Source organism: Jaculus jaculus, chromosome 3 (assembly GCF_020740685.1).
Source record: "Jaculus jaculus isolate mJacJac1 chromosome 3, mJacJac1.mat.Y.cur, whole genome shotgun sequence".
Taxonomy (NCBI): Eukaryota; Metazoa; Chordata; class Mammalia; order Rodentia; family Dipodidae; genus Jaculus; species Jaculus jaculus.
In genome coordinates, this window is record NC_059104.1 from 98220467 (window position 1) to 98237538 (window position 17072).

The 17072-nt window shown below is 45.8% G+C and overlaps 2 protein-coding genes across 6 annotated transcripts in view; one reads left to right on the forward strand and one right to left on the reverse strand.

Moving 5' to 3' along the window:
- LOC123459288 (beta-secretase 1-like) lies at window positions 1–3518 on the forward strand. Its single transcript, XM_045145119.1, has 3 exons — window positions 1–158; window positions 348–517; window positions 1588–3518. The coding sequence occupies exons 2-3, from the start codon at window positions 433–435 to the stop codon at window positions 1827–1829; spliced, it is 327 nt and encodes a 108-aa protein (XP_045001054.1). The 5' UTR covers window positions 1–158; window positions 348–432; the 3' UTR covers window positions 1830–3518.
- Window positions 3519–5701: 2183 nt separating this feature from the next.
- Window positions 5702–17072, reverse strand: part of Rnf214 (ring finger protein 214) — a 61717-nt gene continuing 50346 nt past the window's right edge. For all 5 annotated transcript variants that reach the window (XM_045145115.1, XM_045145112.1, XM_045145114.1 and 2 more), the window contains 9 exons: window positions 16865–16961; window positions 16162–16250; window positions 12386–12476; window positions 12108–12206; window positions 10789–11165; window positions 10540–10672; window positions 10253–10357; window positions 9368–9463; window positions 5702–6435 (listed from right to left, as the gene is read on the reverse strand). In XM_045145115.1, the coding sequence (XP_045001050.1) occupies window positions 6370–6435; window positions 9368–9463; window positions 10253–10357; window positions 10540–10672; window positions 10789–11165; window positions 12108–12206; window positions 12386–12476; window positions 16162–16250; window positions 16865–16961 (1153 nt within the window). In that variant the 3' untranslated portion in view covers window positions 5702–6369. The remainder of the gene's footprint in view (window positions 6436–9367; window positions 9464–10252; window positions 10358–10539; window positions 10673–10788; window positions 11166–12107; window positions 12207–12385; window positions 12477–16161; window positions 16251–16864; window positions 16962–17072) is intronic.

Consider the following 17072-nt stretch of genomic DNA (forward strand, 5'->3'; position numbering starts at 1 on the left):
GAACCCCTTCCTTGTCAACAGAGGAAGTTCCTGGATGGCTTTTGGCTAGGGGAGCAGCTGGTGTGCTGGCAAGCAGGCATTACATCTTCCCAGTCATCTCACTTTACCTTATGGGTGAGGTCACCAATCAGTCCTTCCACATCACCATCCTCCCACAGGTATGTCCCTAAACTGAGGCAGTGGAGTACCAAGAGAACAAAGTATGTCTGGAGGGCCGCCTGGCCCTCAGGACTCAGGGACTGCAAAAGGAAGCGCTGTCTAAGTGCAGAGAAACTTGAGGGCAGAGCTAGGATGAAGAAGAGTGCAGTGAAAAGAAGGGTTCTCACCCCACAATTGCTCCCCCCTAGCAATACCTGGCCGGTTGAAGAAGTGGCCACATCCCAAGACGACTGTTACAAGTTCGCCATCTCGCAGTCCTCCACGGGCACTGTTATGGGAGCTGTGGTCATGGAGGGCTTCTACGTCGTCTTCGATCGGGCCCGAAAGCGAATTGGCTTTGCCGTCAGCGCTTGCCATGGTGAGAGCACGGGGGGAGGGTGGGTAGTCACTGTTCCTCTTCACTGTCAGCAGTTTAGGGTCCTGAGTCCCTGTCGGCTTGGGAGGTATTAGCAGCTGCCTAAAGCTACGTCTACATAGTGTGCAAAAGCCATAGGGCCAGTGCCTGTTGTGTGACTCCCGCCTGAGCTGGGAAGCTGCTGGAACATCAGCGGCATCAGTGCCCAGGCACTTGGAAAACTCACTGCAAGGGCAGCAGGCTGGCTGCCCATCAGGCTGCATGCTGCTGTGGACAGGTGGCAGGGGTGTGCAGCTGCCCTGCCATGGTGGCTGTTGAGTTTTACATGTACAAGGGGCTGGCTTTTTAAAATATTTTTATTTATTTAATTGCAAGAAGGGAGGGTAAGAGAAACAGAATGGCACACCAAAGCCTCTTGCCAGGCAAACGAACTCCACATACATATGCCACTTTGTACATCTGGCTTTATGTGTGTACTGCAGAATCAAACCCAGGCTATCAGGCTTTGCAAGCACGTGCCTCAACTGCTGAGCCATCTCTCCAGCCTTGGGGATAGCTTTAAAAAATTACTTTGTTCATTTTTATTTATTTGAGAGCAATAGAGAAAGGCAAATAGAGAATGGGCACGCCAGGGCCTCTAGCCACTGCAAACAAACTCCAGATGTGTGCACCCCCTTGTGCATCAGGCTTACGTGGGTCCTGGGGAATTGAGCTTCAAACCAAGGTCCTTAGGCTTCACAGGCAAGCTCATAACCGCTAAGCCATCTTTTCAGCCTGGTGATAGCTTTTGAATCAACTTTGAACTATTTTCTGGTATGACTCCTACTGTATAGGAACTGGAGGAAGGGGTGTTGCTCCCAGTGCCTGGTGGATGCCAGGGGTGGGGGGGGCACAGGTCTGTAGCACGAGCTTGCCTGCCTGTTATGTCCTTTAGTAAACTATATCCAGCAGTGGGGCTGCACAGCCTTGCAAGGGTAGATGCCACGGGGTCCCTGGATCTGGAATCCCTTTTCGCTGTACAACCTGAACTCTGTGACGCTAAGAGCTGCCGTTCATGCCTGCCCTTTCCTCAGTGCACGATGAGTTCAGGACAGCGGCAGTGGAAGGCCCTTTTGTCACCACGGACATGGAAGACTGTGGCTACAACATTCCACAGACAGATGAGTCGACCCTCATGACCATAGCCTATGTCATGGCTGCCATCTGCGCCCTCTTCATGCTGCCACTCTGCCTCATGGTGTGTCAGTGGCGCTGCCTCCGCTGCCTCCGCCACCAGCACGATGACTTTGCGGATGACATCTCCCTGCTGAAGTAACGAGGCCCATGGACAGAAGACAAATTCCCCTGGACCACATCTGGGTGGTTTACTTTGGTCACACAAATTGGAGAAACAGATGGTTCCTGTGGCCAGAGCACCTCAGGACCCTCACCCACCGGCCAAATGCTTCTGCCTTGACAGAAAAGGAAAAGCCGTCAAGGTGGGTTACAGGGCTTGTAGGAAACAGGAGAGGGGAGAAAGCAGCACTGTGGTGGTGGGAACAATCCTGGTAACCTCAAACTTGAAATGGGAAATCCCACTGCTTGAGACGTCAGCCCTGAACCTGTGCCCACCCTCTCTTTAGATTCTCCAACCCAAAGTATTCTTTCTTTCCTTCCAGAAGTCCTGGCATCACCCCCAGGGCACCCAGCATGTGTTTCTGTGGTGCCTTGGCAGAGAAAGGGCCAATCTCATTTTCCTGCTGGCCGAAGTCAGCAGCAGATGCGCAGTTCGCCTTTGCTTTAGCGATAGGGAGTGCAGAAAGAGACCTACACTGGTGCAAAGACTGCTTCTTGACTAATAGAAATGGATGTGGTGAATATTTGCACTCCTGGGGTACTCGAGATGAGCAAAGAGTACAGATGGGGAGCAGTTGCTGTCAAAGCTAGGAAAGGCAGGAGTGTGTAACCCTTCACCAGCCCCAGGTTCAGACCTCATCTCCAAGACAGAATCCCATCTTGATTAAAACAGCTGTCACTTCCTAATGAGCCTATGGGCTATGGAGCTGGCTCAGTGGTTAAAGGTGCTTGTTTTCAATGTGTCTGTGGTCATAGCCTGATGAGAAGTGAGGTGGGAAGAAGGGCTTATTAGCCAAAGAGCTCTTTTCAAAGCTCTCTTAAAGGAAAAGTGCCCATGGAGAAGTTCCAATCCCTTCCTTATTAATTCCACTTGTCTCTACCTGTTTCTTTTGTGTGTGATAGGTGGCCCTGGGTATCCTGTAGGAGAGCAGTTAGAATGTAGCTGGGATGGGCAATGTCTTCCCAGGCACAGGTTCACTCCTTACACTTAAGCCCTACTGCTCTGGAGCTTTGCAGCCAAGGTGCTAAAAGAACAGACAGCAGAGCTCTCCTGTGTGACCCTTGGGGGCAGAATGCTGAAGACCCATTCGACAGGTCGATGCCTTTACCACTGCCTGGATTTCTCTGTGCTCAGTGGTGTGGTCTTTATGAAGTGCTGAGTGGTTTCACTGCTTTCTCACCTCTCCAGCAGCCCCTTCGTTTATTTGGCTAAGGTGTCTCACTCTGGTTAGTATTAAACCATGAATGTAAGAAACGGGGGGCTTTCTGGCTATAAGGTATTGCCTTCACTATCAGGGCTGCCTGGAGAAAGGATGGCAGCCTTGGGGCTTCTTATTTCCTTCACCTTTCCTGCTGCGGCCTCCTCTTCTGCTCTCTGCCGCCACTCCCAGCAGTACCATGGGTGCCAAGGCTGGCTCTTTGGTGAGGAAGTGGGGGCCTCCCTGTCAGCTCTAACATACTAGACTGAAACTAGTGTTATGGGAAGAGCTGTTTTCCTGGGATAGCCCCCGCACCCTGCCCCGTTTGCTCCACACACTGCTTCAAGGGAATGAACCTACTAAGTGTGTTGTTACCTGATGAGGGACAGGGAATGACAAGGAGGGCCTCGGGAGTTGCTGGCCTCAGCCAGTTGCCCACAAGCCATAAACCAATAAAATAAGAATATGGAGTCATGGTTTTTCATCTGGGTCCTCTTCATTCCCAATGTTCTGGTGCTGCTCTGGCTGACAGGGAACACCCCACAACTACAAAGACTGCCTGGAAGACTGGAGACCGTCCACTTCCAGATCAGAACTTAGTGTAAATAAACTTCCAGAATCACTACCATGAAACGAAAACGCCACACGCTGCTTTATCATTTCTACACATGTTGGGGAAAACCACCTTTTCCCCATCTTGCCAGGGCAAAAAACTCAACCTAGTCATTCAACCCACTAACTCCTGTTCTTTTTAAGGGAAAATTTGCACTTATTTTTCTTTTGACAGCTACTTCCTTTGTACTCTGAAACTATAAGCTCTTAAGTGTAAAAAAGAAAAATAATTTGCCAACAGCTTCTTGGTTGTAAAAATATGTATTATGTATGCAAGCTCAATTTTAAAACTCTACTCATGAAAAAGTGACTGTCCCATTTCCATACTGAATTTGGGGCCTTTGCCACTGGTCTGCATAGCTTGTACCACTGGGAGCCCAGTAGGCAGAGGTGACGGGGGAAGGGGGGCAGGGATGGCAGAGTTTGAGGGTGTCTTTTTTTTCCCCTGGTACTGAGGACTGAACCCTGGGCAGTGCCTCCCCATCCCTGGAGCGTGTTTTGTGACTGCTCCTCAGAAAGGAAGAGAAAAGCACAATGCTGAGGCCCAGGCTCCTGGGAGAGCTGGCTGTCCCAGGCTTGCACTGCGAAGCAGCTGAGCCCTTATACATTACCTCCTCTCTCTTTTTTAGCTTCTAAGATCTTTTGAAAAGAACATTGTTTTGAATTTTTTTTAAGATTCTCACTACGTAGACTAAACCGGCCTTCAACCTGAACTTGTTGCAATCTTCCTGCCTCTGAGGCCTCCTGAGTACATGTGCCACCATGACCTCTGGTGAGAAACTATTTTTTTCAACTTTTATTTACTCATTTACTTTGAGACAGGGTCTCATGTAGTCCAAGTTGGCCTGGCCTCAATTCTCTATGTAGTCAAGGTTGGCCTTGAACTCCTGACCCTCCCAAGTGTGATTACAGGCTTGGGCCACCACACCTGGCTATAAACAATATTATTTATATCCATTTCCAATTTTAAATTCCCAGAGGACAACAAAAGATACTTCAACAACTAGCATAAACTGCTGCAAAGGTGAAGGGAGAGAAAAGGCCTAAGATTACAAGATAAAATGAAGGAACTGGTTTTCCATTTTGCCACCTTTCCTGTTCACGACAATACCAAACTGCAGACAGGAACCCTTCATTAACCAAAGTAATCACCTGAACTCTCAAGAGCTGAGTGCTCAGGTTATACCAGTCACGTGACAAAACAGCAAGGCTATCTGGAGAAGTCCACCTCTCTAAATATGCTGGTCAGTGTGGGCAAGTATGGCAGAGCAAAAAAAAAAAAAAAAAAAAAACTCAACCATGAGCTCACAGGCCAGAAGGAAGGACAGAGAACAGGAGCAGAGAATTTAGTTGGATATGAAATGAACAGTCTGCTATGCTAGTACATATTGCTAGAAGCTGCATGCACTTCTAAGTCCCAGAATGAGAATAAGTCAACTGTTGCTAATATAATAATGCCCTTCCCCTGGAGCCATTTTTTTTCCTGATTAATACTTAATTCTAAAAAGAAGGTCACTAAAGTCACTTCCTGTAAGTTCTCAGAGCCCCCATCTTCCCACATATAAAACCTAAAAGCAAGAGTGCTCAATAAGCAGAAGTGGAAACATGATGTAGTTCCAAATAGCTATCTGTAAAATATGATTTATAACCATCAAGTCCCATGTCCCTTCATTTCAGGGGTCTCCATTTTTCCCAGGATAGGAAACACATCTCCCACAGCTTCCTTGCTTTACAAATGAAAACCCAGCACCCCAACATCATTCTGCAAGTAGTTTTGCACAGACATCTCACCCTAGTGCCTGTCTGGAGCTCACCCAAGGTCACCAAACAACTTGGTTGTGAACCGACTGCCTTAACCTTCGGGGGGGAGGGGGGCTAACTAGACGAGGAGACCAGCAGGAATGGGAGGGGTGAGGACTTTACCAGGCTGGAATGTCAGCACTTGAGTAGAAGCCAAGCCAGCGACAGCAAGGGATGGTTGGCCCCAGAAAAGCCTGTGCATTGTATGAATTTCTATGCAGGAAGTAAAGTGGACAGAAGCTTGTGGGAGAAATGGAACCTGGTTGTTATTCTTGGAGTATGAATTTTGCTCATGTAAAACAGAACATTCTGTAAACCCAGTATCTATGTATAAATAATGAGCATTAACACAGTAAAATATTCAATGAAAAATCAAACTATCAGGGCTACATTTTTTCCCTCAATCAGAGTCTCTTTTATCCATTGGAGTGAAGTGGCTAGAACAGCACTGAGGCTTCCGGAGGCTCCTAGTAAGCAAGGCATCTGGCTGGTCAGCAGGTGAGCACCAGGCTTCAAGTCTGCAGACAGAGTCTGATGAAAATGGACCAGAGGCGGAGCCAAACCAAAGCAGGATGGCCTTAGAGCAACAGCAGCTTCCTAGATCGGTTTGAAAACAACCCTGTCCAGGGATATTGTGATTTCAAGGCCAAATTAAACATCACATTCCCTACAATCTGCATCCCCCAAAGAACTGCAAGGTAAGGGGGAAGAGAGTGGTGTTTCTGCACTATATACATACTTTCATTACGAACATTTGAATACAGACTTCCTATACACACATTCCCTATATAATAAAAATGTACATGGCATGGGTATATGTCACTATATAAATATAGAGTTCTAGAAATCTTGAACCCGCGCTTCCTGTTCACATCAGATTCTCCTCTTCTTCCTTGCTGGTCAGGTCCGTCATTTAAGAGTTGGACAAAAGGGACAAGTGTCATTTGTGTTGGTCTGGGCCCAAAATTTGATACACTGGAAAGAAAGAGACACATATACCCTCAGATTTGTCTGGGAAGATGAAGGGAAAGGAGAGAATGCTATTAAAAATCACAAGGCAGGAGGGAATATATCCCTGATACTGAAAACTTAAAACAGGGTAGTCATGAGCCCTAGGGGTATAACGCCTGCTGATTTCTGGATAAATGTACATATTATGCTTATCAAACTGCCCAGTAAGCACTTCTCTTAATATTCATACCCTTATATTAATGCTACTCTCACTTCGGGTAGAGAATCTTCTCTTTTCAGATGGTAGTGACCTTGGGATGACTCAGAAGGTATCATGGTGCTGGAAAGAAGTGACTGGAGAACTGAGTAATAATATCTCGATCACACCTTCCAAGGCTCAGGGTCCATTGTGGAAGAAATGATGGAAAGACTGTAAGAGCCACAGGAAGGGTAGAACTTACAACGTGCTCCTCCAGACAGAAAACAGCCTGGATATCCATGACCTAACAGTGCCTGACACTACCTACACAAGACCATCAAAGAGGAGGAAAAGATCATGACATCAAAATAAAAGAGAGACTGATTGAGATGGGGAGGGGATATGACACAAAATGGAATTTCAAAGGGAAAAGTGGGGGGAGGGAGGGCATCACCATGGGATATTTTTTATGATCATGGAAGATGTTAATAAAAAAATTGAGGAAAAAAATGAACCAATCCCCCCCCCCAAAAAAGTCACAAGGCTCAACTCTGAAAAGCTCTTTCTGAGGGCAAGGCTGTTAATGGCTCTTACTCCCACAAAAATCTTCAGAGCAGATACACCTGTTTTTGTGAAAAAAATTATACACACACACACACACACACACACAGATACATGCACACACACACATGCCCATACATACACATATATTAGGCTGGGTGCAGTGGCACACGCCTTTAATCCAGCACTCAAGAGCAGAGGTAGGAGGATCACTGTGAGTTCGAGGCCACCCTGAGAGTACATAGTGAATTTCAGGTCAGCTTGGGCTAGAGTGAGACCCTACCTTAAAAAACAAAAATAAAAAAATAAAAATTTAAATTTATTTGGTAGGGAAAGAAAGAATGAACACACCACAGTCACCTGCCACTAGAAACAAACTTCAGGTACATGCATCTGGCTTTAAGGAGGTACCAGGGAACAGAATTCAGGCCTGGGCCAGCAAGCTTTGCAAACAAGTGCCTTTAACTGAGCCATCTCCTCAGCCCAAACCCGGGCTTTTTTTTTTTTTTTTTTTTTGGTAGTAGGGTCTCACTCTAGCTCAGGCTGACCTGGAATTCACTATGTAGCCTTAGGGTGGCTTCGAACTCATGGTGATCCTCTTACCTCTGCCTCTTGAGTGCTGGGATTAAAGGTGTGCATGCCTGGCTATGAATTATTTTTTATTTAATTTTATTTGTGTGTGTATGTGCACATACGTGCCACTGCACACACTGGGGATCAGAATAGTCTGGGCTTCACGTTTTTTGTGTTTTTGTTGTTGTTATTTTTGTTTTGTTTATTCAAGGTAGGTTCTTGCTGTAGTCCAGGCTGACCTGGAACCCACTATGTAGTCTCAGGGTGGCCTTTAACTCATGGCACTCCCTCTACCTCTGCCTCCCGAGTGCTGGGATTAAAGGTATGAGCCACCATGCCGGCTTTTTTTTTTTTTTTTGAGGTAGGGTCTCACTCTAGCCCAGGATGACCTGGAATTCACTATGTAGTCTCTGGCTGGCCTTGAACTCATAGCCATCCTCCTACTTCTCCACCTCCTGAATGCTGTTATTAACAGGTGTGCACCACCACACCCAGCTTGGGCTCCGCCTTTGAGGAGCTTCTTGCTTCTGTAAGGTGTTTGGCGCATGAATTTTCCTCCTGGCTGTGACTCCCATTGTGGGTACAGTGGAATGACGCATGTGCCGCATGGTACCACTTTGCACCCAGCTTTATTTAAATGTTGGGGAATTAATCTTGGGCCAGCAGGCTTTGCAAGCAAGTGCCTTTATTTTTTATTTATATATTCGTTTATTTTGAGGTAGGGCCTTGCTCTCGTCCAGGCTGACCTGGAATTCACTACGTAGTCTCGGGGTGGCCTCCTACTCATAGCAATCCTCCTACCTCTGCCTCCAAAGTGTTGAGATTAAAGGTGTGCGCCACCACGCTAAGCTAAGCAAGTGCTTTGAACCAGCTTTGGTTTTCTTGAGACAGGGTCTCACTGTAGCACAGGATGTTGTGGAACTTGCTCTAGTCCAGACTGGCCTTGAAGTCACAGCCATCAGCCTTCAGAGTGCTGGGATTAAAAGTGGGAGCCACCACACCAGTTTTTTGTTGTTGTTTGTTTTGTTTTGAAACAGCACCTCTGTAACTCAGGCTGGCCTGGAAATTGTAGCAATCATGTTTCAACACCCAAAGTACTCTAATCACAAGCACATGCCCCCTGGCATCACCCTCAAATCTTACCAGAGCTCTTCTTACCACGGAATTAGATGCTCACTCAGTTTCTACCTCTTGGGAAAACAATGGTTAACGAGGTGAAGAGGTGAACTGAGTCAGCAGAAAGAATCTCTCAGGCAGTCCTTTGAGCAATTCTGTTAATGAAGCTACTAATCTCACAGACCCCTATTCCATTCCTCTCAGTTAAGTGAAGTCTCCTTGAATGCTGTATTTGAAATAATAGCTAGATATGTGGGTTTGCCGCTTACTGTCAATTTTCCATGGAAGTGACTTAGCAGCACTCAGGTATGAACTTCTTTAGTCCCTATAGACAGTGTGAATGCAGAGCAGGGAGTGCCTAGCTGCAGATGCTAAATTCTGACATTTAAGACTCAACTGACTGAAAACCTTTGATTAAATATTAATAAGAATCAGCCTAGTGAAATACTCAAGAGAATTTACCTCAGATGTTAAAAGCAGAAAACAAGGTAGATATACAATACCTACCTCCTTGTGCAACACATGGCTACATGCCATCGGGTGCAACTCACTAGGCTGCACAAGTTTCTGGCACATCAGACAGAGCTTACAGGTGGCTGGACCCTAGAGGACCAGAAAGGCATGGTTACAAGGTTATGGATTTCTGGGTTGCCTTGTCTGTTAAGCCCACAATTCAATTTCCCTGTAGAAAATGATTCAGCACCAAGAGAAATAAAAGTCCAAGTCTAGATTCTTGTGTATGTGTTTGCACCATGTGCACATACAGATGGAGGCAGGAGGACAGCCTTCAGATGTCACTCCCCAGGCACCATCCATACTTTTGGAGACAGACTGTGTCTCTGACCTGGAACTTGCTAAATAAGATACACGGGCTGGCTAGCAAGCAACAAAGGTCTTCCTATCCCCACCTCCCTAGCACTGGGATTGCAGGAAAATTATAAGCGCGCACTAACAAACCTGGCTTTTTCTTAAAAACGTGGGTCCTAGGGATCAAACTGAGGTCCTCATGCTTGTGAGACTCTTTACTAGTGAGCTAACCTCCAGTCCAGATACAAATTCTAACCGACAGTACCTGCAGCATGCTCCCAGCAGAGATGCAAACAATGTAGCTGTGGAGATGACACTGTTTCCTCCTGCATGCTTTTTGTTGGTGGTTGTTTTTTCCCCCTTTTTAATGAGGCAGGGTCTCACTCTAGCCCAGGATGACCTGGAACTTAACTCACTATGTAGTCAGTCCCATCTGGCCTTGAATTTATGGCAATCCTAGGCTTCCCAAGTGCTGGCATTAAGGGCGGGGTTATGATGCCTGGTACTCCTCCTAACTACTTGTCAATTCACTCCCTCCTCACCTTGCACTACCCTATATGCCCCATAGTAAAAGAAGAGTCTTACGTGGGAAGATCTTCCAGGATAGGAAACTTGAGCAGAAGGCAAGAACATCGGGGTATTTATTTGGGCCAGAGGTGCAGGGTACAAGGCTCGGATCCGACCAAGTGGCTAAAGGTAGAAACAATGTTAGAGTGAGGGAACAGAGTCTGAGCAATAGTGCAAGTAGCAAAAAGAAATAATAGCAAAAACAACTGTTAGCTACTCCTGGCTGCGATGCTTCTTCCCGCGCCCAGTTTTCTGAAGGCTGCCCCCTGCTCAGCCTCTCATGCTCTCCAGGCCGCCGCCCTCACCTGCGCACTGGCCGCCACCCTCTCCTGCTCTGCCAGTCGTGCGGCTACCAACTGGATCAGCTCCTCCATGGTCAGGCCTGCCATGGTGGTTCGTGCTGTCTTGATTTGCTGAAGAATGTTTGTCATCTGGGCCCTAAATAATGTTAAGGGAAAGAAAACTACACAATCCCAAGGGAACACATATGGAACATTCCAATTTCAAACCATAAGCATGTCTCTGCCAGATGTCTTCATCCTACAGATACTTACTTATTGCACTGTGGGAACCGAGTCAACAGCTTCTCCAAAATCTTCTCCAGTTTATCTACTGGTTGGGGCCGAGGGGTTTCAGTAGATGCCTTAATGCCACCCAAGCCTGGGGGAGGAGGGATGGAGGCAGCAGGGGGCATGTGTGGACCATGGGGGCTAACCAGGGAGCCCAAGCCAGGGCTATTTCTCCCATGGGAGCCAGGAAGGGGTGGGGAAGGCTGATTGGACTGGGAAAGGGTAGGATTCAAGATCGGGAAAGACAAGGAACGTGGATCCGCACTGGGCATAACCATGGGCATTGTGACCTGCCCAATGGAGAAGGGCATCCGAGGAGTCAGAGAGGGGCTGGGCTGAAATACTTGAAGCATGAAGTCTGTCTGCAAAGGGGAAGAAGTAGGAGATGAGAGAGAAAGGAAAAATAACAAATCAATATAGGGCTGGGGGTGGTGGCTCACACCTGTAATTCCAGTACTTGGGAGGCAGAGGTAGGAGACTACATAGTGAATTCCAGGTCAGCTTGGGCTAGGGCCAGACTCTACCTTGAAAAACAAAAACAACTACAAAAATCAATACAGGGATGGTCCCAATGTCTTTATAAAAAGAATAAGCAGTGGGGCTGGAGAGATGGCTTAGTGGTTAAGGCATTTGCCTGCAAAGCCAGAGGATCCTGGTTCTACTCTCCAGGATCCACGTAAGCCTGATGCACAAGGGGCACATGCATCTGAAGTTCGTTTACAGTAGCTGGAGGGCCTGGCATGCCCATTCTCTCTCCCTCTCTCTCTCCCCCAGCCCCTCTGCTTCTTTCTCCCTCTCAAATAAATAAATAAATTTAAAAAAGAATATCAGGGCTGGGCATGGTGGTGCACACCTTTAATCCCAGCACTCCAGAGGCCGAGGTAGAAGGATCTCTGTGAGTTCGAGGCCACCCTGAGACTATATAGTGAATTCCAGATTAGCATGGGCTAGAGTAAAACCCTACCTCAAAATCCCCCTGGCCCCCCAAGAAAAGGAGAAAAAAAAAACAGGGCTGGAGGGATGGCTTAGCCATTAAGGCACTTGCCTGCAAAGCCTGAGCACCCATGTTTGACTCCACAAATCCCACATGATCCAGACATAGAAGGTGATGCATGCACAAGGTCACACATGTGTACAAGGTGGTGCACGCATCTGGAGTTTGATTACAGTGGCTGGAGGCTTTATTGTTGTGCCAACTCTCTCTCTCTCTCTTACTTGCTTGCCCTCTCTCATTAAAAAAAAAAAAAAAAAAGATTTCGCCCCCACCCCAGCAGAGAGGCAGATTCCAAAGCTAGCACTCTTACCTCAGAGGGAGGTGGGGGTAAAGTGGGGGTAGGGATTTGAGGAAGGCTGCTCAGCTTGGCTCCATTCCGCACTAGCTGGATATGACTATTAAACTGGTCCTAGAATAGAAGGAAAGCAATGGATCATCCTTTACTGCTGAGCTCAGTGACCCTCTGGAAGAAGCATGCTATCTATTCGAGGAAAGCACAGATTGGTGGAGCAGACTTTATGCAGCAACATAGAAGCTCAGCAGGTTTCCATACAAGGCTGACTTAATTATCACCCACTTGACACTTACCCGGACATTCTTTTTCATTAGCCGAACTCCATTGAGTCTTGTCTCCCATTCCTGTTTGGAATGAACTGTGTCCAGTGTTGGAGGGGTTGACCTTTCAGCAAACCAAAAGGGATTCACACAATTAGAAATGCCCAATTCCTTTCTTCCTTCCTTTGTGTTTTGTTTTGAGGTAGGGTCTAACCCTTAGAAACTGCTTTGAATAAAATAATATTCACTCCTTTCTTGGGCCCACAAGTAAGTAAAAGCAGGATTGAAGCCTGATACCTCTGCCTCTATTTTGTGTCTGGCTCCTGAACTTTGGGACATATTTCTGCTTGACACTGCATAAGCATGTGACTTATTCAAAGAGTGTCTCCCTAACCTCATCCCCCTTCCATGAAGAAGGCACAGAAATAAGCCATTGTCCTAAACCTGCAGTCACCTTGGATTCCAGGAAGAACAAAACATCTAAGGACAGACTACCCCAGAGAAGGTGATTATCCTTGAGGGTGAAGTTGTACCCTAGAGCAGAAGTGATCATCTGTAAGACAGAAATAAGGACTTCTTCAGACCCCACTGAAGAACTGCAACCAAGATCAATCAGATCACACCTTGACCAGGACTGCTTAATTATGCATACCTCTCGCTCCTTGCCCCAATTCTTCTTCTATAAAAACCTAAAGCTCTGGGCTAGAGAGATGGCTTAGCAGTTAAAGCACTTGCCTGCAGAACCTAATGACCCAAGTTCAATTCCCTAGTACCTACATACATCATGTAACTGGAGTCCATTTGCAGTGGCTGGAGGCCCTGACACACCCATTCTCTCTCTCTCTTCTAGCTCTCTCTCTGCTTGCAAATAAATAAGAATATTTGAAACAAAAACAAATCTAAAGCTCAGCTTTGTGTAGTGGTATGCTCTTCTAAACCCCTAGCACTTTGGAGGTGGAAGTAGGTGGATCAGGAATTCAAGGTCAGCCTCAGGTACATAAGACCCTATCTCCAAAACATAACAGACACCTAACCAAATGAATAAATAAATGAAGATAGTGGGCTTTTTAAAATATATTTTATTTTATTTTGACAGGCAAAGAAGGAGAGAGAAAGGGCATGTCAGGACCTCCAGCCACTGCAAACGAACTCCAGACGCATGCACTACTTCGTGCATCTGGCTTATATGGGTCCTGTAGAATTGAACCTGGATCCTTTGGCTTTGCAGGCAAACACCTTAACTGTTAAGCTATCCCTCCAGCCTGGGCATGTTTTTTAATCAGTACTCTTTAGAAGGACTCTTTATCATTAAGCCCTGTAAGAAAAAGTTAGAGGTGGTGCACACCTTTAATCCCAGCACTTGGGGAGGCACAGGTAGGAGGGTCGTAGTAAGTTTAAGGCCACCCTAAAACTATGTAGTGAATTCCAGGTCAGCCTGAGCTAGAGTGAGGCCCTACCTTGAAAAAAAAAAAAGAAGCAAACATTAATCTCTATGGCAAACTTTATTGGAGGCGAGTGGTAGAGGGACACCAGGCTGCTTTCTTTCAAGACAGCAGGGGGTCATTTTGTGATCGCTGGACAGACTCATTGGCAACCAGGTGAGATTTTTACTAAATTTCTCTATAAATATATTGGCTAACATCTTCAGACCCTTTCCCCCTTTATCTGTTTTCCCAAGGTGGCCAAAATAATTCTCTCTTCTGTTTTTCACCAGTCTCTAATTGGAATCCTGGGCTGGATGGCTATGTTTAGCCTATTAGGTCTTCTAAAGCCTGGGATTTATCCTAAAAATCAGTTACATTCTGGGATATAAAACAATTGTTGCTGGGGGCTGTCATTACCTGTACAAAACTGTGTCCATTAATATTTCATCATGTGTGATGGAAGAGTGTCAAAAGAAACAAAGTATCAAAACAGAAGAGGGGGTTCAATGGAAAGGGGAATGTGGAGGGAGGACAAAATAAGGTAGTGCAAAGGAATTACTATGAAAATACATTATGAACATGTATGAAAATTATCAAGAAAAAAATAATACCTGCTGGGTAAAGGACCTCAAGAGAAGAGGTAGGAGCAGAAGCTGGAGAAACCTATCTGTTTTATTTAATATTTTTACATTAATTCAATATTAATTTTATATTAATTATTTAAATTTTTATGTTTTTACAGGTCAGACTGGACTACAGTGAGCCATTTCCTCAAAAAAAAAAAAAGGGGGGGGGGCTGGAGAAGATGACTTAGCAGTTAAGGTGCTTGCCTGCAAAGCCATAGGACACTGGTTTGATTCCCCAGGACCCACATAAGCTAAATGCACAAACTGGCACATGCATCTGGAATTTGCAGCAGCTGGAGATCCTGATGGGCCCATATTTTCTCTCTCCACCTCCTGCCTTTCTCTGGCTCTTTCTCTCAAATAAATAAAAATTTTTAATATTTTTTAAAAAAGGAAGAAAACAAAAATAAAAAGAAACAAAATAAAATAAAAATTAACAGGCTGGAGAGATGGTTGGGGTGCTAGCCTGCAAAGCCAAAAAACCCAGGTTTGATTCTCCAGTACCCACGTAATGCAGATGCACAAGGGGTGTCACAGGCGTCTTTGAGTTTGTTTACTAAATGCCTGGTGCGCCCATTCTCTCTGTCTTTCTCTGTCTGGCCCCCTTCCTCTAATAAAATTTTTTTAAATTTATTTATTTATTTGAGATAGAGAGAGAAAGAGGCAGATAGAGAATGGGGCATACCATGGCATTTAGCTGCTGCAAACAAACTCCAGACACATGCACCACCTTGTGCATCTGGCTTACATGGGTCCTGTTAAATTGAACCTGGGTCCTTTGATTTGCAGGCAAGCACCTTAACCACCAAGCCATCTCTCCAGCCCAAAAGTAAATATTTTTTTAAGTATAAAAACAGCTGGGCGTAGTGGCACATGCCTTTAATCTCAGCACTCAGTAGGCTGAGGTAGGAGGATCACCGTGAGTTCAGGGCCACCCTGAGAATACAGAGTGAATTCCAGGTCAGCCTGGGCTAGAATGAGACCCCACCTCCAAAAAAAAAAACAAACAGACAAAACATGTTAAAAATATATAATTTTTTTTTAATTTGCAAGCAGGGGGTGGGGAGTAGGTGCAGAATGAAAATATGGGTGTGCCATGAACTCTTGCCACTGTAAACGAACTCCAAATATAGGTGCCACTTTGTTCTTCTGACTATGTGGTACTGTGGACTTGAACCTAGGCTTTTGTAACCCGTGCATTTAACCTGTGGACCATCTCACCAGCCCTTAAGCCAAACATTTGAGAAAGAGGACTAACTATCTAAGAGGGTTCCTGTCTCCTCTCTTTGAACATGCCAAAGGGGCTCTAAAATCCCACGGCAGAAAGAGGAGATATTGCCATGGTAGAAACAAACCTCCAAAGACCATTATACTTCAACAGCCTAATAGATACCATTCAAATAGAAGTAAGATAATAAAAGTGAAAATTTATTTTTAAAAAAGGGCTGGCCAGGTATGGTGGCACACGCCTTTAATCCCAACTCTCAGGAGGCAGAGGAAGGAGGATCACCACAAGTTCGAGGCCACCCTGAGACTATATGGTCAGGTCAGCCTGGGCTAGAGTAAAACCCTACCTTGAAAAACCAAAAAAATAAATAAATAAATAAAGGAAGAAAGAGGGAAATCACTGAGCAGTTATGATTGGTCTTAAAATTCCTCAGAATCTCTACAGACAGAGAAGTGCCAAGCTTACTGGCTTGGGCTTCAAACAACGGACCCAAGCTGTAGGGCAGTAAGCCTTGACATGGCAGGTACTTACTTGAGGTAAGTGAGGTGCAGTTCTGCTTCTTTTTCTGCTTCTTCTAGTTTCAATACCAGCAACTCCTTCCGGCTCTCTAGTGATAATATCTAATGACAGCACACACATATTTTAAGAATTTTGAAAACACAAACTATCCCTATTTAAAACAAATGCTACTGGGTTCTCTTAGACTCTGCCAAATGTGCTTATCATCTGAGAAGCACAAAAGCAAGGCTTGGGGCTGGAGAGATGGCTTAGTGGTTAAGTGCTTGCCTGTGAAGCCTAAGGACCCTGATTTGGAGGCTCGATTCCCCAGCACCCATGTAAGCCAGATGCACAAGGGGGCGCACGCATCTGGAGCTCCTTGGCAGTGGCTGGAAGCCCTGGCGTGCCAATTCTCTCTCTCTTTTTCTCTGCCTCTTTCTCTGTCAGTCGCTCTCAAATAAATAAACAAGAAAATTTTAAAAATATTATAAAAAACAAAGCTTGGTCTGAGATGGCTCAGCAGTTAAATGTACTTGCTTATAGGGAATGCCAGCCCAAGTTCAATTCCCCAGTACCCACATAAAGCAGATGCACAAAGTGGCACATGCATCTGGAGTTCCTCTGCAGTGGAAAGCTGTCCTGCCATGCCTGTTCTCTCTCTCTTTCCATCTTTGATCACGAGGAAATACTACTAAAAGAAAAAGACAAGGTTTTTGAGAACATCAGTTCTTCTCACCTCTGCCTTCCAGGCCCTCTCTGTCTCTTCCATAATGTTTCGGTTTATTTCACCATCCTGGTTCTTGAGTCTATCCAGTTCCATTTCCCACACTTCTCTACAGGGAAAGACACAAAGAACAAGACTAAGGAAAGAAGGCTAGGCTTGTTAAGGGAAGAAAATGTCAAACTGGCTGAGTATGGTGGCGCAAACCCTTAATCCCAGCACC